General features: G+C 43.2%; 1 protein-coding gene across 1 annotated transcript in view; it reads left to right on the top strand.

The window, feature by feature from the left end:
* The window catches only part of LOC140186359 (neural proliferation differentiation and control protein 1-like), a 233749-nt gene that overhangs the window by 102792 nt on the left and 106769 nt on the right, over nucleotides 1-24188 (top strand). Inside the window, exon 2 of the mRNA XM_072240525.1 lies at nucleotides 11769-11912. Coding sequence (XP_072096626.1) covers nucleotides 11769-11912 — 144 coding nt within the window. The remainder of the gene's footprint in view (nucleotides 1-11768; nucleotides 11913-24188) is intronic.

Raw genomic sequence — 24188 nt, 5'->3', positions numbered from 1 at the left:
ACAAAGTAAATGAGATGAGATTTTTGATACCTACTTGTAATCACAAGCATGTCAAATTATATCCATATTCATGCAAAATAAAGCATTTGTGATTACAATGGGCACAAAATAGACAGGGAGTAATACAACAACCACACCTGCTCTAGTCTATCAATGACGTAAAAGCCTCCAGACTGCTTTAAAGAATATAATCTAGCAAAAAAAATGTGAACAAGTGATTGGTCAAAGACACGAGAAATTCTGCAGATGCTGGAAATTCAAGCAACACACATCAAAGTTGCTGGTGAATGCAGCAGACCAAGCAGCATCTCCAGGCAGAGGTACAGTTGACGTTTCGGGCTGAGACCCTTCGTCAGGACTAACTGAAGGAAGAGCTAGTAAGAGATTTGAAAGTGGGAGGGGCAGGGGGAGATCCAAAATGATAGGAGAAGACAGGAGGGGGAGAGATGGAGCCAAGAGCTGGACAGTTGATTGGCAAAGGGGATATGAGAGGATCATGGGACAGGAGGCCCAGGGAGAAGGAAAGGGGGGGGGAACCCAGAGGATGGGCAAGGGGTATAGTCAGAGGGACAGAGGGAGAAAAAGGAGAGAGAGAGAAAGAATGTGTGTATATAAATAAATAACGGATGGGGTACGAAGAGGAGGTGGGGCATTAGCGGAAGTTAGAGAAGTCAATATCATGCCATCAGGTTGAAGGCTACCCAGACGGAATATAAGGTGTTGTTCCTCCAACCTGAGTGTGGCTTCATCTTTACAGTAGAGGAGGCCGTGGATAGACATATCAGAATGGGAATGGGATGTGGAATTAAAATGTGTGGCCACTGGGAGATCCTGCTTTCTCTGGCAGACAGAGCGTAGGTGTTCAGCAAAATGATCTCTCAGTCTGCGTTGGGTCTCGCCAATATATAGAAGGCCACATCGGGAGCACTGGATGGAGTATATCACCCCAGCCGACTCACAGGTGAAGTGTCGCCTCACCTGGAAGGACTGTCTGGGGCCCTGAATGGTGGTAAGGGAGGAAGTGTAAGGGCATGTGTAGCACTTGTTCCGCTTACAAGGATTAAGTGTCAGGAGAGAGATCCGTGGGGGGGGGGCGGGGGATAGGGGGGAACGAATGGACAAGGGAGTTGCGTAGGGAGCGATCCCTGTGGAAAGCAGAGGGTGGGGGAGGGAAAGATGTGCTTAGCGGTGGGATCCCGTTGGAGGTGGCGGAAGTTACGGAGAATAGTATGTTGGACCCGGAGGCTGGTGGGGTGGTAGGTGAGGACCAGGGGAACCCTATTCCTAGTGGGGTGATGGGAGGATGGAGTGAGAGCAGATGGGCGTGAAATGGGGGAGATGCATTTGAGAGCAGAGTTGATGGTGGAGGAAGGGAAGCCCCTTTCTTTAAAAAAGGAGGACATCTCCCTTGTCCTGGAATGAAAAGCCTCATCCTGAGAGCAGGTGCAGCGGAGACGGAGGAATTGTGAGAAGGGGATGGCGTTTTTGCAAGAGATAGGGTGAGAAGAGGAATAGTCCAGATAGCTGTGAGAGTCAGTAGGCTTATAGTAGACATCAGTAGATAAGCTGTCTCCAGAGATAGAGACAGAAAGATCTAGAAAGGGGAGGGAGGTGTTGGAAATGGACCAGGTAAACTTGAGGGCAGGGTGAAAGTTGGAGGCAAAGTTAATGAAGTCAACGAGCTCAGCATGCGTGCAGGAAGCAGCGCCAATGCAGACGTCCATGTAGTGAAGGAGAAGTGGGGGACGGATACCGGAATAGGTTTGGAACATAGAATGTTCCACAAAGCCAACAAAAAGGCGGGCATAGCTAGGACCCATACGGGTGCCCATAGCTACACCTTTAGTTTGAAGGAAGTGGGAGGAGCCAAAGGAGAAATTATTAAAAGTAAGGACTAATTCCACTAGACAGTGCAGAGTGGTGGTAGAGGGGAACTGATTAGGTCTGGAATCGAAAAAGAAGCAGAGAGCTTTGAGACCTTCCTGATGGGGGATGGAAGTATATAGGGACTGGACATCCATGGTGAAAATAAAGCAGTGGGGGCCAGGGAACTTAAAATCATTGAAAAGTTTAAGAGCGTGAGAAGTGTCACGAACATAGGTAGGAAGGGATTGAACAAGGGGGAATAAAACTGTGTAGAGGTATGCAGAAGTGAGTTTGGTGGGGCAGGAGCAAGCTGAGACAATAGGTCTGCCAGGACAGGCAGATTTGTGGATCTTGGGTAGGAGGTAGAAACGGGAAGTGCGAGGTGTGGGAACTATAAGGTTGGTAACAGTGGATGGGAGATCCCCTGAGCGGATAAAGTCGGTGATGGTGTGGGAGACAATGGCCTGGTGCTCCTTAGTGGGGTCACGATTGAGGGGTAAATAAGAGGAGGTATCCGCAAGTTGTCGCTGTGCCTCGGCAGGGTAGAGGTCAGTACGTCAGACTACAAGAGCAGCTGATGGCACGAACATTGACTTCTCTAAATTCCGCTAATGCCCCACCTCCCCTTCGTACCCCATCCGTTATTTATTTATATACACACATTCTTTCTCTCTCTCTCCTTTTTCTCCCTCTGTCCCTCTGACTATACCCCTTGCCATCCTCTGGGTTTTCCCCTCCCTCCCCTTTTTCCTTCTCCCTGGGCCTCCTATCCCATGATCTTCTCATATCCCTTTTGCCAATCACCTGTCCAGCTCTTGGCTCCATCCCTCCCCCTCCTGTCTTCTCCTATCATTTTGGATCTCCCCCTCCCCCTCCCACTTTCAAATCTCTTACTAGCTCTTCCTTCAGTTAGTTCTGACGAAGGGTTTCGGCCTGAAACGTCGACTGTACCTCTTCCTAGAGATGCTGCCTGCCCTGCTGCGTTCACCAGCAACTTTGATGTGTGTTGATTGGTCAAAGAGTCAGGTCTGAAATAGCTGCCTGTAAGAAGAAAGGTGGAAAGACAGACGTTTGCAGAGGAAATTCCAGACCTTACGCCTATGACTGTTGAGTTATAATCATCGATAGTTCACAAAAAACTGGGCCATAGCCCAGAATTAGGGGAACACAAGAATTATTGTGGGATTGTGGAAATGGATAAACTTACAGGAGTAAGGAAATGCAAGGCCATATTGGAATTTGAATGCAATTTGGCAGATTGTTGTTTAAAACTTTTCATCAATCTATAACTGAAGTTTCAAACTTTTTTTTATCTCTCATTTATTAGCCAATATAAATGATAAAGTTTCAAAGAATTGTGCTAATTTTGTATGGGGTTGCACAAAAGAAAATTTGAAAAATCTTACCTGGTGAAGCTACTGGGTTTGGCTGACTGGTTAATCTTGGCAATATGAACTGATCATTTTCATTTGAAATGTTGAAGTTGCTAGTCTGTCTTTCAATGGTAATTAGAGAAGAAGTATAAGATCACTCACCCTTGACATTCAATATCATTACTGTTGCAAAGTCTTCTATCATCAATATCTTTAGAATCACAAATTGACCAGAAATTGAACAGGATCGGGCACACAAATACTGTGGCTACAAAAGCAGATCAGAGGCTTGCCATTCTGCTGTCAGCAACACATTGCCTGTCAGCAAATGGTCCGCTTAATGTGTTAACCCGAACATCAATTCCCTCTGCCATCAGTGCTACCTTGTGGCTGCCCTGTGTAACATATACAAAATTTACTTCTTGGGCTACTCCAACAAATAAATAATGAAGAATAAGAGCTAATGGTTCATATGAACACCACATCTGCAGATTCCATGCCAAATTGCAAGCCATCCTGACTTGAATCTTGCCATTACTTCCCAGCCACTGGAATTTAAGTTCACAAACTGAGAGTTTCTGAACGGAAACACCATCCAGAATAGTTTAAAAAGGCAGCTTATGATGACTTTCCCAAAGGCAATCAAGGATAGATAGTAAATGCTGGCAGTGCCAATGGTACCCTCATCTTTTAACTGAATAGAGAAATTGAACAATTTTTATATTGAAGAGATGTTTAGATTATTTTGCACAGTGAGCAAGTTACAAAAATCCTTGTAATTTTCTTTTAAGCTTTATTTACTCTAAATCACTTTGAAGAATAGCGTAGTCCCACAATTTAAAAAAAATAGAAACTTTGTCCTGTTGTCTTGAAAGGTTGACCTACAGAGAACTTGATGTTCATTTATTCTTCGTCATGTTTGGGAAAGCATGTCTTTGCAACTTCCTTCTCCCCACAGAATGCTACTAAAAGAAGATAATTTGGATTGTTTGTACATTTACAGTTCCTTATGTTCTCCAAATATAAAAATAAATGCTTACAAGGCCAAGCATACAATAAATTGGGTGGTTTCAAACAAACATTGGTGAGTCTAAATTCTATTCTTATTCATGACTGCATTGACAGGTTCTTCGGGCTGATTTGATATGTAGAAAGGTGCAAAAGAGAGAAGCCTCGTGAAATTGAGGCTTAAGTATATTGTTGAAAACAAGTAGCGGCACTAATTGTCACCTTCTATGAAGTACCTGGCCTAGTAACAGTTATTAGTGGACGATTGAAATAGGAAATCTCTCCCTTTGATTAGCAAAGCAAAGGATATCCAGAAAGATGCTGATATTGGCAAAACGTTTGTTAGTACTGAAAGGTCCCACCAAATAACTTTTCATTGCTTCAAATAATAACCTGAGCGTAAGTTTTTTTTATAGAAAGGATCTTTATTGTTAAACAACAGGGGTAATGCATATCCATCAAATCCCAACCACTTTTTAATGTGCTTGGATAGTTATATTAAGATGTGCAAAATGGTATTTTGTAGATTTGTGTGTTTTCTAATATTTAAAATATTAAAGCTAATGGAGCTTTGAAATAGAGTGGCTGATTGATTCATTCTGGTTCCTTACTGGTCCCAGATAATGTATGTAGATTCACACTCAGGTTCTTCATGGAAGAAATCTGCTAACTTTACCCATTCCTGCCTAAGTGTATCTCAAGATCCAGGCATATGTTTGACCCTAAAACATTTCACTTGTTTACATCCTGCTTTTAATTTTCTCAGTAACTTCAATGAAGAATTGCCTTACATCCTGTATTACTGTTGCATGTCCAAACAATGGCCCTATGCTCAAAGCAGAATAAATGTTTAGATCAATATCAAGATGATTGTTTCTCTGGAATTTATTTGATTATACATTCTGACTAAGGCAAACCAATTGTGCTTTAAGAGTCAAGAGGCTGTGAGAGAATGTTAATACAGATGATGTGGTTCTGTAGTGCAAGTACATGATCCATCAGGGAATATCTTGATAAACAAAATTTTTCAATGTGTTTTTCTGAATCCTTATTGTAAATGTTTTCTTTTATTCAGTTGTTATACTTCAATTGAAGCTTTATCACATTCCCAGTAGGAAACGAATCTTCATAGCCATTGCCTTGTGTGACAACAAACTCTGTTTGTTCATTTGTTTTCTGAATCACAGTGCATTCAGGATATTGCCAAAATTAGTTTTTTGTTCCATAGCCACAACAATATAAATAACTGCAAATACCAGGAACCTTATCCAAAAACCGGAAGTACAAAAACATCATGGATCTGGCAGCATCCATAACGAAGTGGGACTTTGAACATCATGTCCCTCCCTCCCTTCCGCTCTGCAGGAAATGACTGCCTGAATTAATCAATGTTTCCATTTTTTAAAAATTTACTCTAAATTTGATTGCTTCAGAATTCTATGGGAATAATGCTCATTATAATAAATATAAATACTCATTTAAAAATGGAAACCTCTGGGAAAATTATCTATGCAGTCTTAATTTGAAATTATTAATCTCTTGAATTAAAAGTTCAAAATTTGAAGTAAATTGATTATCTAAGTACATATATGTCACTGTATACTTCCCTGAAATTCATTCTCTTGCTGGCATTCACAGTAAGTACCAAGAAACACAATAAAATCCATAAGAAAACTACACACAAAGACAAACAACCAATGTGCAAAAACAACAAATTATGCAAATACAAAAAGAAAATCAAAGTAACATTAGATAGATATGTAATAAATAATATTGAGAACATGAATTGTAGAGTCTTTAAAAGTGAGACCATGTGGAATTCAGCTCAGTGTTATGATAAGTTACCTACTCTGGTTCAGGAGCCTGACGGTTGAGGATAATAACAGTTCCTGAACCTCGTGATGTGGCACCTAAAGCTCCTGTACCTCTTTCCTAATGCCAATAGTGTGAAGAGAGCATGGCCTATATTGGTTATCTCAACACAAAATTCAGTTCCATTTTTAACAATGGAACACAACAGACCAGGTAAAGTAAAAATGGATTAGATTATTCATTCTGTTTAGCTGGAAAGGTGCACTTTAACTCTAAATGTGAGGCTGGCTTTGTATAAACTACAAACGTTTGTAACTAAATTCTGGGCCTTTATAACTACTTGTACCCAACAGAGGATGACAAATTCATCCTGTGATTAAAGTTGAAAAGAAAAGTTGGAATCTGAAATAAAATTTAAATATTGGAAATACCACAGTAGATGAGTCATCATTTGCCTGTATTGATAAAGGATTAAAAAATCTTTAGAGTACTTCATCAGAATTGACTGAATCCTGTTTGTGTCCTTCAGGATGGTATGACTCTTAACATTCACTGCTTATAGGAGATTGGCAGGTCAGGCAGCATATGTGGATGGAAATAGCCAATTGACATTTTGGGTTGAGACCCTTCATCTGGACTGACAGATAGAGAGGAGATAGCCAGTATGAAAAGGCAAAGTGATAAGTGGATAACTGGATCCAGGTCATAGGCAGTGTAGTCGCGCTGATACGCAATGAGTGAAAGCAACACACTGAGTCGAGCATGGTCTGGTTGAACTGTTTACTGTTTCAATCTGCGCATGCTTAAGTGCCGGCTCCCAGCATCCCCCACTCTTTGCAGGGCAGAAGTGACGTCGGCTTCCGGGCCGAGGTCTGCCCTGCACTCAGAGCCCCCTCGGTTGCCGCTGGCTGCGGACTCGCCCGCGACTGCTGGAGCTGGTTCACTTGCTGCGTGGGCAAGCCACCACATGACTCCCCCTCCCCAGAACCAGCGCTAGGAGGCGCAGAGTCTACAGCCTGCACACTGTCAGTTCTTTTAGGTGGCCGGCCTCTTCGTCATGGGGGTGGCACTGCAGCTAGGCGTTCAAGGTCTAGATGCGCCGGTTTGAGACGGTCAATGGTAAAAGTCTCTTCACAACCGCCGATGTCGAGAACGCAGGTCGTCCCATTACAGCGCACCACCTTGTAGGGTCCTTCGTATGGTCGCTGCAGGGGTGGTCTTTGCGCACCTCGGCGAACGAAAACATACTTGCTCTGTTGTAGGTCCTTGGGCATGAAAGAGGGTGTTGTTCTGTGATGGGACGTCAGGACTGGGGCAAGTGTTCCAAGCCACTCCCGGAGCTTAATTAGGACCGCCGTAGTTGTGTCCTCCTGGCCACGGGGTGCTGGCACAAACTCACTGGGAATTGTGAGCAGGGCACCGTAAACAAGTTCAGCCAATGATGCGGCCAGGTCCTCCTTGGGTGCCATGCGGATGCCAAGCAACACCCAGGGGAGTTCGTCAACCCAGTCTGGCCCTCGGAGGCGTGCCATCAGGGCTGACTTCAAGTGCCTGTGGAAACTTTCCACCAGGCCGTTGGACTGCAGGCAGTCGTTTGGTGGAGCTGGATTCCGAGGAGTTGTGCCAGTGCAGACCACAAAGCCGATGTGAACTGCACACCCCTGTCTGAAGTGACCTGGGCTGGAAGTCTGAACCATGCCACCCAGGTGGTAATCAGGGCTCTGGCGCATTTCTCCATGGCCGTGTCAGCGAGTGGGATAGCTTCCGGCCACCTCGTGAACCTGTCCACCATGGTGAACAGGTATCTCGCTCCTCGAAACCGGCAGTGGGCCGACGATATCCACGTGGACATGTTCAAAACTCCTATGTGTTGGCTGGAAGGGTTGCAGTGGGACCCTCACGTGCCTCTGGATTTTGGAGGTTTGACAGTGTGTGCATGTCCTGGCCCAGTGCCCAACCTGCTTGCATAGGTCGTGCCACACAACCTGTCTGCGATCAGCCGGATGGTCGCCCGGATGGAAGGGTGGGCTAAACCGTGCAAGGCCTAGAAAACACGGCGCCTCCAAGCAGTCGGGACAATGGGCCGAGGTTGCCCGGTGGACACATCGCAAAGGAGCTCATTACCTTCGGGCCCAATGGGTATGCCTTCGAGGCAGAGTCCTGAGATTGCAGTTCAGTATGCCAACATCTCGCTGTCCAGTCGTTGCGCCTTGGCTAATGCTGCATAATCCACCCCCGGAGACAGAGAGTGCACTGATTGGACGGAGGTGCATGACAGCACGTCAGTTGCCATGTTGTTCTTCCTGGAGATGTGCTTGATCATGGTGGTGATCTCCGAGATGAATGACAGGTGGCGTTGCTGGCGGCCCGACCACGGGTCCAATGCTTTAGCAAACGCGAAAGTGAGGGGCTTGTGGTCTGTGAAGACCGTGAACTCCCTCCCTTCCAAGAAATACCTGAAGTGCCGGATGGCAAGGTATAAGACCAGCAGCTCCCTGTTGAAAGTGCTGTACTTAAGTTCCGGGGGTCATAGGTGCTGGCTGAAAAAAGCGAGCGGCTTCCACTGGCCTTCGATGAGGTGCTTGAGCATGCCGCCAACTACTGTGTCAGAGGCATCCACAGTGAGGGCAGTGGGGACGTCGACCCGGGGATGGACCAGGAGCGTAGCGTTTGCTAGTATGTTCTTGGCTTGTTCAAAAGCTGCCGTTGCCTCCTCTGTCCAGGTGACCTCTTTGACCTTGCCAGACATCAAGCCGAAAAGGGGCCGCATCATCCGGGCCGCTGAGGGCAGGAAACGGTGATAGAAGTTAACCATCCCAACAAATTCCTGCAGGCCTTTAACAGTGCTGGGTCTGGCAAATTGGCGGATGGCTTCAACTTTTGCCAGCAGGGGCACAGCTCCATGGCGGTTGATCCAGTGTCCCAAGAAGTCGGTGGCGGGTAGGCCGAACTGGCACTTGGCGGGGTTGATAGCCAGGCTGTAGTCGCTTAGGCGGCGGCAGAGCAGGTGTAAATGTGCTAGTTGTTCCTGGTGGGAGTGGCTGGCGATAAGTATATCATCCAGGTAGATGAACAGAAAGTCCAGATCTCACCCTACTGCGTCCATCAGGCACTGGAACGTCTGCGCCGCGTTTTTGAGCCCAAACGGCATCCTGAGGAACCTGAACAGGCCAAAGGGGGTAATGAGGGCCGTCTTGGGTACATCGTCCAGGTGGACTGGGATCTGATGATACCCTTGGACCAGGCCAATCTTCGAAAAGATGCGCGCTCTGTGCAGGTTGGCCGTAAAGTCCTGGATGTGTGGTACCGGACGTGGTGGCGTCGTTCAGCCTCCTATAGTCGCCGCACGGTCTCCACCCTCCCGCGGACTTGGGCACTATATGGAGTGGGGAGGCCCACGGGCTGTCGGAATGCCGCACAATCCCCATCTCCTCCATCTTCTTGAATTCCTCTTTCGCGAGGCGGAGCTTGTTGGGTGGTAGCCTGCGGGCCCGGGCATGAAGGGGAGGTCCCTGTGTGGGGATGTGGTGCATCACGCCGCACTTGGGGTCTGTTGAGGAAAACTATGGTGTGATGATAGATGGGAACTCCAATAACACTCTGGAGAACTCGTTGTCGGAATGAGTGATGGAGACCGGGTGCGGGGCCGGTAACCTGGCCTCACTGAGGGAGAAAGTCTGGAACGTCTTCGCATCGACCAATCGTCGTCCCTTCAAATCCACGAGCAGGCAGTGCGTGCAGAGAAAGTCCGCACCCAGCAATGTCTGTGATACTACGGCCAGTGTAAATGTCCATGTAAAGCTGGAACCGAACTCCAAGGGGATGGTTCTTGTGCCATAGGTGCGGATGGTGCTGCTGTTGGCTGTCGTAAGTTCTGGTCCTGTTCTTCTAGCTCAGGTATCATGGCTCGGTGGGGGTTAGGACACTGGTTTCCATCCCCATGTCCACCAGGAATCTATGCCCAGAGCGCTTGTCCCAAACGTAGAGGAGGCTATCACGGTGACCAGCCGCCATAGCCATCAGCAACAGCTGGTCCTGGCGTTTCCCTGGAACAAGCATGGCAGTTGGCAGCGACGGGCCCCAGAACCCCACCTTTGATGACAAAAACACCAAGTCTTAGAAGTGGTGCCATCCCTTGGTGTGGGTGTTACGTGCTCCGCTGCTGGGGTGTGGGCGAGCTGGATTTTCAGCCGTGCCGCAGCACTAATTTCAATGGTGGTTCCGCCATTTTGTTTGGCGCGCCAGAGCACGCCCAGCGGGCAGCCACCCTGTGCGGGTCTCTGAAGTCTTCATCTGCTAGCAGGAGGCAGATGTCTTCTGGCATTTGCTCCAAGAGGATCTGTTCAGAAAGCAGGCAAGGCTTGTGGCCGTCTGCCAGTGCTAGCATGTCACTCATCAGGGTTGATGGCGCGCGGTCGCCCAGGCCGTCCATATGTAGTAACCGCGCAGCCCATTTGCGGCGAGAGAGGCCAAGTGTGTGGATTAACAGGGCCTCAGGGCCTTGAGTGCCTCGTACCTGTCCGTTGCCGGGGGCTGATGCAGAAAGTCGATAATGCGGCTCGCTGTCTCCTGGTCGAGGGCGCCCTCCACGTAGTAATACCTGGTGGCGTCTGAGACAATTTGCCTGACCTGGAACCTGGGCCTCTGCTTCCTTGAACCAGACCCGGGTTGAGTGGTCCGGAAGGTTGGCAGTTTAAGGGAAACTGCATTCTGCAGAGCCGAGTCGTTTATGCTGGGTCCAAATGCCGCTGGACTGTTGGGGTCACCAATGTTGCGCTGATACGCAACGAGTGAAAGCAACACACTGAGTCGAGCAGGGTCTGGTTGAACTGTTTACTGTTTCAATCTGCGCGCGCTTAAGTGCCCGCTCACAGCATCCCCCGCTCATTGCGGGGCGGAAGTGACGTCAGCTTCTGGGCTGAGATCTGCGCCACACTCAGAGCCCTCTCGGTTGCCACTGGCTGTGGACTCGCCTGCGACTGCTGGAGCCGGCTCGCTTGCCACGTGGGCGAGCCACCACAGCAGATAAATTGTGCTAATTAATGATTTTTAAAACTTCTGAAAAATTGTGTACAGTGGAAATAAAGATGTTGCAAATAGAGTATATGGTGAATCCTCAGTGTAACACTTTCCATTCAATATGTCTCTTTCAAATACAAGCTATCTGTCAAACATTTAGATTAATAATTTTGTTAAATCTGACACTTTGTAAATATGTTTTATTAAAAAGAATTCATTTGTACACTTCATAGAACACATACCCGGAAACATGAGAGAAAAATATACTGGTTATAAAAGTTAGAGCATCGGAGGGAATACTGCTTATCTGGTATTGCAGATATAGTATTATCCAATGACAGATACTCATAAGATGTATGTTACTATGTGTGTCTTGTACATACGGTGCTTAATTACTATACATCACATGTTACATGTATGATTGGTTCAGGTAAGTGACATTGAGGTTAAAGATCAGCCATGGGTTTTATTAAATAGCAGAGTAGACATGAGGGTGAAATGACCGACTGCTCTTAGTTAGTTTGTATATTGATCTGTAACGGCACAAGAAGAAATCAGTTTGTGCAGAGTGGGAAGTAAATTAATAATGATGTATGATAATGATACAGTGTTTTTTGTCCACTGCTGTCATGTTGAAAATGTTCAGAAGCTGAGGTTTGTACTTCTGACTTTTGTGTTTTTATTCTTCAGCTGGAAACTGTTCCAAAGCACTTGACTGTGCAATAAAACGAAGAGAATCTTGCACACCTGGATTGAAGGGTTGCGGGTCGTGTCTCCCTGAATTTATTGAAGACGAAAAAGGAAATTGTGTACAGAAGCACTCTGTACAGCGAGGTAAGTAATGCAAAAGTTCGAATTCTATCTTTTATGGAGGCCAATGTATCTACTTCTAGACTTCGAGCAGAGGATGAGCTGTGTTTATAGGCCTGTGAGAGGTTGTTTACTTTTTTTCCTTCCACATTCAAACTGTTTCAGTATATCTGGTTTGTTTTATTATATACAACATGGTTCTTTCATCCCTTCTGCTTAAATTGTGTAATTCTGAATACCTCCTTGAAATGATCAAGGTTGACAGGCTCCTTCCTAACCTGGCTTCAACGTAACTACAAAACATTTTTCTGCCATTTTGCATTGGCCTCAAGCTATTCAGTTGCAACATCATCACCCAGGAAGAGCTGGGACTGGTCACTCAGTGCTACTCTTGCGTGCGACGCCCTTATTATGAAATGTGTTATTTGTTGTAAAAAAATCAACCGACTCGGTATGACTTCCCTTTGAAATTAACATGCATCATCAAAGCAATTTTATTTAAAATAAAAGAGATTGTACTTTTTTTAAAAGCAGTTTTGTTTAAAGGCTACAGCTATGATATGCTTCCATTGGGACTGAGGGCTGAGATGTTGAAGTAGAAAGAGGAATGGGAGGAATGAGAAGCACTTAATCTCCTGTCATGCTATTTTTCAACAGATTCAATTACTGCGAATTCAGTTCTGGTCAGCTTTAAAGTAATGTTACTTGCTGGTAATCTGAGAGACAAGTCCCTATGAAGATTTTCAAGGCAAAATCTTCCCTAATTCTGATGCTTGTTTTATTGTATGTAAATTCAAGGGAAGATCCCTGGAGTCCTGCAACTGTGTTGTTAATTGGCAATGTTAGCAGCCACCCTCATTGGAAACCAGGGAGGAAAAGCTGCCATAAACACCAGAGAGTCTGCAGATGCTTGAAATCCAAAGCAACGTGCACAAAATGCTGGAACAACTGTCTAGTAGCATCTACTAGATAGTCGATATTTCACTTTCCAGCTAGCCTCCTTCCCTTCCCCCCCACCTTTTTATTCTGGCATCTTCCCCCTTCCTTCCCCGTCCTGAAGAAGGGTCTCAGCCCGAAATGCCGACTGCCAATTCATTTCCATCGATGCTGCCTGATCTGTTGTGTTCCCGATGCACCATCAATAACTCCAAAAGACTGGAAGTAGAGTAAATACGGAAAGGCTTTTATTCGCAGTAAAATGTGACCTCCAGCATGCTGAGTGTCTGCCCCTGGACTGAGAGGAGGAGCCAAGGCCCAATCGCCTTTATTCAGGTGTCCGTGGGAGGAGCCACAGGGGCAGTCAGCAGAGGGGCGTGACCAGACAGGTAACCCAGTTACAACATATATATATATGTGGTTTCCCACAGTTCCTCCATTATTTGTGTTGCCAAATGGATGAGTTTTGCCGCAGTTCCATTTTTTTCCTTTTAAATTTAGTGAAATAAGAGTACCAGTAAGGAAAAGGTTTAAGGAGGAATACAGTTCAACACTGTGATAACCTGCAGAAGATGTCCAATGGAAATTTTTGTCAAATCCAGGTATCACAGGCAATTGTTGAGTTAATCCTAATTAAATACAGGTTCCCTTGGAGTTAAGCTGCTCTTCTGCCTCAGGGTGAAACTGAGCAGCTGTTCCAAAGATATCTCCTAATGGTGTTGAAGGCCATATTGATGGCATTGTTAATAATCTGAATGATCAGCTTTATGTAGTACATACCTCTGGCAGACTGGGACAAATTACGTGTTATGCTGTATTGACTGTAATTGGGAAAAAGATATGTTTTGGTTACAGCTGTTCAATTATTTACATCAGCAGTAGACAGAAGTGTGATGAATTACAGAATGATGATTGAGGCTTCAATTAGGAAAATATTATAGCTTTGTTTACTATGATATGAGACTTGTTCCAAACATTTCTTAACTGCTCTGTTGATGTAAAATCTAGTCAAACATGTTTTTATTCAGGAATAAAGCTAAGTAAGAATACAGAATGTGGAAATATTAGTCATGTCCTCATCCGGCATTTGTGCCATGACCTTTATCATCAGGGTTTGTTGATAAAATTGAGCAGAAGGAACTTAGGCTGATTTATGTTGGGGTTAGGAATGCTCATATTACTTGTAGTTCCCTTCCTCGCATTTACTCACCAAGGAGGCTTTAAGAACATTATTAAATGTTATCCTGTGACCACCTGATATCCCTTCTCATGAGAGATTGGAATTTAAAGAATGCAGTTGCAGGATTAAGTTACTTGGCATTTCAAGCCGCCCTACCTTTCAATGGGATCATGGCTGATCAACTCCAGGCCTCAGCTCCAACTATGTACCAGATTCCCGTTACTTAATCTTTCAAAAATTTACCTACTTTAACACAGAGTAGTACAGAACAGGAATAGGCCCTTTGGCCCGCAATATCTGCACCAGATACAATACCAAATTAAACTAAATCTCTTCTGTCTGCACATCCTATACCTATCTTAAATACCTCTACTGTATCTGCTTCCACCAATATCCCTGGGAGTCCAGTCCTGGCACCTGTTTAAAAAAAATGTCCCAAATATCTCCCATAAACTTTCTCCATCACCTTAAATGTCTGTCCTCTAGTACTTAACATTTTGGCCCCGAGAGAAAGTTTCTGACTGCCAACCCTATCTGTGTCTTTCATAATTTTATAAACTTCTCTCAGGTTTCCCCTTAGCCTCTGCTGTAAAGAAAGCAACTCAAGTTTGTCTAACTTCTTCTTACAGCTCATATCCGCTAATCCAGGCAGCGTTCTGGTGAACATCTTCTGTACCCTGCAGATCCTTCCTGTTAAGGGGTGAATTGCACATAGAATTATTTTCTCTTTAATTACCCTACTGATCCATCATTTACAAATCTCTGGGGTAGAGAATTAGAAATTCGTTACGTTCTGTAAGAAGAAATTTCTACAGACCGCAAGAGATCAGGCATCTAGGTGCAGGCATGTGAAGAATCCTAGCCAAAAATATCAAAGAGGATAGAATTTTTTTTCAGATATATAAAGAGTAAAAGAGAGGCAAAAGTGGATACTGGACCACTGGAAAATGACGCTGGAGCAGTAGTAATGGGGGACAAGGAAATAGCAGATGAATTTAAGCATTTTACATCAGTCATCACTGTGGAAGGCAGTAGCATTATGCTAGAAATTTGAGAGTATCAGGGGTCAGAAGTGAGTGTAGTAGCTATAACTAAAGAGAAGGTGCTTTAGAAACTGAAAGATCCGAAGGTAGATAAATCACCTGGATCAGATGGACGACACCCCAGGGTTCTGAAAGAGGTAGCAGAAGAGATCGTGGAAGCATTAGTAATGATTTTTCAAGAGTCACTAGATTCTGGAATGGTTCCAGAGGATTGGAAATTGCAAATGTTACATCACTCTTTAAGAAGGGAGGGAGGGAGGCAAAAGAAAGGAAATTATCAGCCAGTTGGCCTGACTTCAGTTGTTGGGTAGATGTTGGAATTCATTATTAGGATAAGGTTTCAAGGTACTTGGAAGTCCATGATAAAGTAGGACAAAGTCTGTATAGTTTTTGAAGGGGAAATCTTGCCTGACAAATCTGTTGGAATTCTTTGAGGAAATAATAGGCAGAATAGACAAAGGAGAGTTGGTAGATATTGGTTACTTGGATTTTCAGAAGGCCTTTGACAAGGTGCCACACATGAGGCTACTTAGCAAGATAAGAGTTCTTGGTATTACAGGAAAGATAGTAGCATGGATAGAAGATTGGCTGATTGGCAGGAGGCAAAGAGTCAGAATAAAGAGGGCCTATTCTGGTTGGCTGCCAGTGACAAGTAGTGTTCTGCAGGAGTTGGTATTGGAATTATTTATTTTCATGTTATATGTCAATGATTTGGATGATGGAATTGGTGGCTTTGTAGCCAGGTTTGCAGACGATACAAAGATAGGTGGAGGGCAGGTAGGGTTGAGGAAACAGGGATTCTGCAGAAGGACTTGGACAGATTGGGAGATGGACAAGGAAGTGGCAGATGGAATATAGTGCAGGGAAGAGTATGCTGATGCACTTTGGTAGAAGGATTAAAGGCATAGACTGTTTTCTAAATGGGGAAGAAAAGTCAAAAATCAGAGGTGCGAAGGGACTTGTGAATTCTTGTGCAGGATTCCCTAAAGGTTAACTTGCAGGTAGAGTCTGTGGTAAGGAAGGCAAATGAAATGTTAGCATTCATTTTGAAAGACTACAATAAGAGCAAGGTGTGATGCTGAGCCTTTATAGGGGGTTGGTCAGACCGTACTTGGAGTATTGTGAGCAGTTTTGGGCCCCTTTTGTAAGAAAAGATGTGCTGGCATTGGAAACGGTTCAGATGAGGTTCACAAAAGAATGATTCCAGGAATGAAAGGGTTAACCTATGAGGATTGTTTGATGGTTCTGGGTCTATACTCGCTGGAGTTTAGGAGGATGAGGGGGATCTCACTGAAACCTATCGAATATGGAAAGCTCTAGACAGTGGATATAGGGAGGATGTTTCCTATAATGGGTGAGTTTAGGACCAGAGGGCACAGCCTCAGAATAGAGGGATGTCCATTTAGGACAGATGAAAAGGAATTTCATGAGCCAGAGGGTGGCAAATCTGTGGAATTCATTGCCATGGATAGCTGTGGAGGCCAAGTAATTGAGTATATTTAAAGCATAGATTGCTAGGTTCTTGATTAGTCAGGATGGCAAATGTTACAGTAAGGAAGCAGGAGAATGAGGTTGACAGGGATAATAAATCAGCCATGATAGAATGATGGAGAAGACTCAATGGGCTGAATGGCCTAAATCTGCTTCTATGTAGGATGTGTTATAATTTAAATGTTAATTCTCTGTTTAATGCTTTGAATATCCATAATAGATATTAATCCTGTCAATAAAAGGTGCTGTCAACGAATCTGCAAGGTATCAGTTCACTTCAAAGGCTGGATTGTAGGATGTATTTCACTCATAGTCTTCCATTGATTTGAGCATTCGAAAGGCAAAACCAGCCATAGACTGTCTGTGCTCACTCATGTGAGGAAATTTATGGCAGAGTTTTGCACTCATCAGGGTTGCCATTAAGTGTTTTGTCAGTTGGCTTGGCTAAGAATTGAGGCAATGATGTCAATAAATTTTGAGTGCCGTTGCAATTATTCGAGAAAGCTCAGAGGGAAACAGCTTTAGAGATGAAGGCACAATAGTGACAAGGATCTGAGCTGAGGGTTTCATCTCCATAAATCTATTTTTCCTTGGTAATGGGCTCTGCAAATAGAATGTACAGTACAATACAATAGAACAGATTTACTCTCAAAAATAAAATGACAATGTCAAGCTTCATTTTTCTTGCTTCTATAGTAAAGAGAGCTGAACTATAATATGACTGCTTTTCCATTAACAATATGGAAGCAACACATGACCACTACTGACTAAAAGCTGGCTCTTCATTAGACAGAAGATCAGGGTCTGCATACAAAAATCTACTAATTGTTTGATGATGTCAATCTTCTCCCATCTATTACTATAGTAGAGATGCCAACCACAGATCTGAGATGCTGTCTTTTTTAAAAATTATGTTCTTCATGGGCAGTGAGTTCTTGCTGTTCGGAACTCACCAAGTGGCTTGCACTTCAGGATCTCCAGGAGTGGCTTGGAAGATGGCACCTTCAGGGCTTGGCCCTGTGGTGTGTCTGTCTCTCTCTCTTTCCCTCGCCCTCTTCCTCTCCCTCCCCTCTGTCTCAGAATTTCATTCTTATTTTGTTCTAAATCCAATACTTGAATGAATGTTGTGATTCAGCATAAAACTATGTTCCTCTTGGACAATTTCAAAATAATTATATAAGTTAAATTTTTTTTGAAGCCCCTCATGCTTTGCCATTTGGTTTCCCCTCCAAAAAGGCCTTTACTGTTAAAGCAGAGTGCACAACCCCCTTCCCCCACCCCTGGAAATCACCCAGCTGCTGAATGGCCAGCTCCTTTCCATGGCGGGGAAGAGTGTGGCTGTGTGTGAAACACACAAAATGATTTTTCAGTCTGGAGGTGTTGACTTTTGACTGCTGTTTTCCAGAGGGAGCAAGTATAGTCTAAAAACAGCAAACTGCAAGACACAGGTGAGACCATTGCCTGCGAGTTTATAGTGACAATAGGAATCCAGAGAGGTCTGCAGGAATTTCAAGTTCCATTATGCCTGCATGATAAAAGGGTGTATGGAGCTGAGCTGACCTAATGCATTTTTGAAATTCTTCACACTTGCACAAGGATCCCTTCCACCTGTCCCACAATCTCTTTGACCCACCACTGTCAGGACGGAGGTACAGGAGCATCTGGACTAAGTCTGCCAGACTGGGTAACAGCTTCTTCCCCCAGATTAACGAATGCCCTGTCACCACCAAGATCTCATTGCTAGGACAGTGAGCTTTTTACTGTTACTGTACTGTTTACTGCTTACCTGAGCTGCACACTTCACATGCATTTTGAATTATATGTTCTGAATTTATTTGATAATAAGTTCACGGGGGAAGCCCCTAACATTGGCGATCACACTGTTATATGTATTGATATATGTATTATGGGTGCACCATGGTCCCAGGAATATTGTTTCATTTGGTTGTAGCTATGTACAGTCAGATGACAATAAACTTGAACATTGCTGCCTTTTCCCTTTAATGCTGCTATGTTGTTCAATGAATCATCTCTCCTATAGACAACAATCTGCTCATGATAGAGATTGCCCTGCAGCTGGCTCAGTGTTAGTAGAGTGCTGATTTTTTTTTCCAAAAATACTTTATTCAGAAATATTACAAAATAAAAATAATTACATACAAGAACAGAAAACCATTCGTTGACTGTGAGTCCTTATTCAATACAGTTATTAACAATAAAAATTTTGCATTGACTCTCTGTTCATTTACAAATGAAAGATGTTTACAGTAAATCATGCGTTTACTCTCAACCCTTGGTCAAGAGTTAAGACTTATTAACAATCAAATTATCAACAATAAAGGCAGGCAATGGCTCTAATACTTTCCCAAATTAACAATTCCACCCACTCCTTGGGCACCATGTTGATTATCTGTCCACACCGCTCATGAGGGTAGGTCTCCTCCCCACCCAACCCCTCCCCCTCCTACGGGTGATGAACGTTAAACTGTGGTCCTTCCCCACCGGGCCTTCGCAGTGGCTCCACCAAGTTTGAGTGCATCCCTCAGCACGTACTCCTGCAGACGAGAGTGTGCCAGTCGGCAGCATTCAGTCACGGACATCTCCATCTGCTGGCAGACCCCTAGAGTGCTGATGGGTCAGCTTGAGGTTCCAAGGTGCTACATCGTTGATCTGTTTCTTTGTGAAAGCAGAAACTTGAAATATCAGGCAACACACATCAAAGTTGCTGGTGAACACAGCAGGCCAGTCAGCATCTCTAGGAAGAGGTACAGTCGACGTTTCCGGCTGAGACCCTTCGTCAGGACGAAGGAGACCAGCAATTTTGATGTGTGTTGCTTGAATTTCCAGCATCTGCAGAATTCCTCGTGTTTGCGAACTTGAAATATCAGCTGTTCTGTTGCCAGAGTGTTGAATGTAGTTGGCACTGTTATTTTTGGAATAGGAGTGATGACCGTCATGGTTTTGTGTGATGTCCTACTTGACATGTAGGATCGTTATTATGCTTTTAATCATTTTATGCATTCATTTTAATAGGCCAGACAACACACCAAACATTCCAGTTTGTCCCTTGTGATCTTAGTAGTACTGCCAACTAAGTTAACTTTTGGCAAGCTATTACAATAGGTGTCTGATTTTCTTACCTGACTGCAGTTCATTAGTGGCTACCATCTCCCTTCTTGCACTGTGTCTGTTAAACTTGCTCTTTGCTTTCATTGTGCTTAACTAGGTTTGATGCAATGATGACGTGGGGTGTCAATCCTCACCCTCATTAACCACTGGAAGTGTTAATCCTCAAAGTCTTGCTCTTTCTTCATCTCTAAGTGTGATCTCCAGTGTTATACACTTCCCCCATGAGCCTGCAATAAATCTCCAGCAAATTATCAAAATCAAGATTGCACCTCCACAGGAAACTTCTACCCATGTATCTAATTTTCCATGCCTTATTAAAAGGTTTGTGTTTATACCAGCACTAGCTGCTGCACCTGGTGTTGTTCCAGCTATTATGCTGGCAATCATGATGTTTGAATTTGTGTTTCCTGGAATCGCATTTTTTTCTCCTTGTAAATATGAATAATATAATTGGCTAAAGTTATGTAATTTAACTAAAGTTACAAATGAGAATATACATATGAAAAATGTCAATACAAAAATTACCTGTAATACAGTTCTCTTTAAATAAGCAGGTACCTACCTATGCACCATGTGTAAATTTACAATTTTGATAGTGAAGTGCTTTAGAGTCCTTCACTTTTGAAATCACAAATTTACACAGTTCATAGATTCAAAAGAAAGAAATACAGTGTAAAACAAAATGCATAGATTATTTGGATCTAATTCTGGACCAACCAATATACAGCTGAAAAGTATGAAGTTTTGTACTTTGTTAATCTCATTGCAAAACTGAGTTCAATTGGGAACTGAAGGCACTTGAATTGAAAAGGCAGATCAAGTGGAATAATTGATATCTGAGGGACAAAGTCATTTTCTCCAATGGCATTACCAGTAAGTATAGTTGCCTCAGTTATGTGTCATGGTAATATTTGAATAATAATCTTGTACATTGCAAAGTATTGGTGGATGCAAGTTCCTGAATAAGATAACCGGAATTCTTTTTGATTCATGATGATATCATGGCATGCCAGGTGGTAACAGATTTTAAAAATTCACCAGGAAAAGGTACGGTCTCTTCAATGTCTGTCCCATTGTCAATATATATATTTTGGGTGCTAAAATTGCTGTTCAATACAACCATTGATAATTCAACTATTATTGAGTAACTTTTGAGTAAATAACTTAAATCAGATCGTGAAATGATGTCACAATTTGGCCCAAGTTTTAAATCAAAATGACTTATGTTGTGACTTCCTTAATTTCTCCACTTCCTAATTTAAGTAAATTTGAAGCAAACTGCTTTACCAACAGATTGAGTGCCAAATCTATCATATATTGTTTTTAAGAATATTTGTTTAACAATTCCCCAAATATATGATGCTTTAATACAGGTTTTTAATTCATCTACTGAAATATCTAGTGGAATTACAGGTAGCATTTAACAAAAATCCCCAGGTAGCATTGAAGTAACATCACACGTTAATTATTGTCTAAGGTAATGATGCAACATTCAATCTAATTTACATTGAGCACTTTGTGAGCCATTGTGCATTCATTCCAGGCAATAAATTCACAATCTTGTGGAACTTATTCCTTTACAGTTCCTCTACAGTTCACATCCTGGAATCTCCACATTTATCGGATTGAAAGGAAGTTTAAAAGTTAAACTTGCAATTTATCTCGCTTTCAGAAGTATTGAACAATCGCTAAACATGCTGTGACCAGGGCAATTTTATTTTGCTTTTGGACTTTAACCAAAAGTAGATTAATGAGAAAAGATTTTCCCATTCTATCAAAGTAAATGGTTTCCTGGGCATTTGTAAGCAACCTCAACAATAGTAGCTAAGGAATTTATTTAGCATATCTTGGTTGATTTTTTTTGGATACATTCATACAATTTGTTTAAATTATAGCAAATCTTCAACAGAAAAGCGGTGCTCAAATTTTTAGTTTCTCTTTGTTGTTGGGATAAAATGAAAGTATTTGGGTCACATCCAGACAAATACTTAATGCCTCTGAAAGATCTCTTGGGAACAAATCATTTACAATGTTATTTTTGGCAGTACTTTGTTGTTAGAGTTGTTAATTTTGCAGTTTTGCAAAATGTTTAGAAAGTTTTGAAAGACTACACTTAAGGCATTTACAATCTGTCCATTGTTTTATTAAATCTAGGAGGACTTGACATTATTAAGACCCATGAGTTTACCGAATGAATTTTTTTCTAGTGAATGTTTTAAATTTTGCCCTTTTGTCTCGGGATTTGTGTTTGTCTGTTGTGCTTTCAGTATCTTCCATCAGGACAGATGCGAAATATTTGTTCTAGATTTGCAGTTTCCTTTTTCCCTGTTATTAATTTGCTAGTTAACTAGTAGCTGTGGTTAAAATGCATCCATGATTAAAAGCTGGAAACTTGAACAGTAGAAGAACACAAATTTTGAAGAGAAAAAGCAGGGCATGACAGCAGATGTTATAAAGGTCCCTAGAAGTTGACCACTCAAGAACCATCCTGAGTTCTGGAAAGAAGTGATGCTTAGCTGCCTTATAAGTAGCTAATGCATGTAATATGATTCTACATACATACAAGTCAACTGAAATTGTATGACTGTATTCCAGTGTACTAATCCCATGGATTTAATCATAACCAGATCAAAGGCTGTATCCTGTCCTCTTCACACGTCTTGCATGAATTGACAAGCAGATGAACTCCATCCCCAGTTACTACACCGACAAAGACGTTCCAAATTGACGTTCTTTAATGTAACAACTGGCGGGAGGAGTTCATCTGCCTGTCAATTCATGCAAGGCATGTGAAGAGGACAGGATAGTAAAACTACGATGCTTTCAAAGACCTGAACGTCAGGATGATGTCAGATGAAAAGGCACAAGCTCGCCCTCAACTCTACATGGAGAACTGTCTCGACGCCTACTCATGATGTCATCAACTAGAGACACAGGTCACATGACCTAAATGACTGCTATGCAAAACTACCAACAAAGGGTGCTAAATGACTACTAAGGCAGCACAGGCTGGGTATTCTGCATTATTTCATTCACCTGCTGACTCCCCAAACCTTAACATATCCAAGGCATAAATCAGAATCGTGAAGGAATATTCTCCATTTGTCTGGTGATGATCCTGTATTGAATTTAATACGTATTTTACTTAATTGCAGTTTCACAATTAAGGTCTCATTAAAATCCTCGAGGAAAGCTTCTGTCTCGGGTGAATTTTAAGAAGGTTTTTAACTCACCGCATAGAATTGAATTGAATTAGAAACATAGAAACATAGAAAACCTACAGCACGATACAGGCCCTTCAGCCCACAAAGCTGTGCCGAACATAAGACAAAGACCATAAGACAAAGGAGCAGAAGTCGGCCATTCGGCCTATCGAGTCTGCTCCGCCATTTTATCATGAGCCGATCCATTCTTCCATTTAGACCCACTCCCCTGCCTTCTCACCATAACCTTTAATGCCTTGGCTACTCAGATACCTATCAATCTCTGCCTTAAACACACCCAATCACTTGGCCTCCACTGCCGCCCGTGGCAACAAATTCCACAGATTCACCACTCTCTGGCTAAAAAAAATTTCTTTGCAACTCTGTTCTGAATAGGCACCCTTCAATCCTTAAGTCATGCCCTTTCGTACTAGACTCCTCCACCATGGGAAACAACTTTGCCACATCAACTCTGTCAATGCCTTTCAACATTTGAAATGTTTCTGTGAGGTCTCCCCTCATTCTTCTAAGCTCCAAGGAATACAGTCCAAGAGCGGGCAAACGTTCCTCATATGTTAACCCTCTCATTCCCAGAATCATTCTAGTGAATCTTCTCTGTACCCTCTCCAACATCAGCACATCCTTTCTTAAATAAGGAGCCCAAAACTTCCCACAGTACTCCAAGTGAGGTCTTACCAGTGCCTCAACATCACATCCCTGCTCTTATACTCTATTCCTCTGGAAAGGAATGCCAACATTGCATTCGTCTTCTTCACCACCGACTCAACCATGGAGGTTAACCTTAAGAGTATCCTGCACGAGGACTCCCAAGTCCCGTTGCATCTCAGAACTTTGAATTCTCTCCCCATTTAAATAATAGTCTGCCCAGTTATTTCTTCTGCCAAAGTGCATAACCATACACTTTCCAACATTGTATTTCATTTACCACTTCTTTGCCCATTCTCCCAATCTAGCGAAGTCTCTCTGCAGACCCTCTGTTTCATCAGCAATACCGGCCCCTCCACCTATCTTTGTATCATCAGCAAACTTAGCCACAAAGCCATCTATTCCATAATCCAAATCGTTGATGTACAACGTAAAGAGAAGTGGCTCAACATAGACCCCTGTGGAATACCACTGGTAACCGGCAGTCAACCAGAATGGGATCCCTTTATTCCCACTTTCTGTTTCCTGCCAATCAGCCAGTGCTCTGTACACATATGTAACTTGCCCGTAATTCCATGGGCTCTTATCTTGTTTAGCAGCCTCATGTGCAGCATCTTGTCAAAGGTCTTCTGAAAATCCAAATACACAACAT

The sequence above is a fragment of the Mobula birostris genome, chromosome 22, assembly GCF_030028105.1.
Source record: "Mobula birostris isolate sMobBir1 chromosome 22, sMobBir1.hap1, whole genome shotgun sequence".
Classification (NCBI taxonomy): Eukaryota; Metazoa; Chordata; class Chondrichthyes; order Myliobatiformes; family Myliobatidae; genus Mobula; species Mobula birostris.
This window is presented reverse-complemented; position numbering and strand designations above follow the sequence as displayed.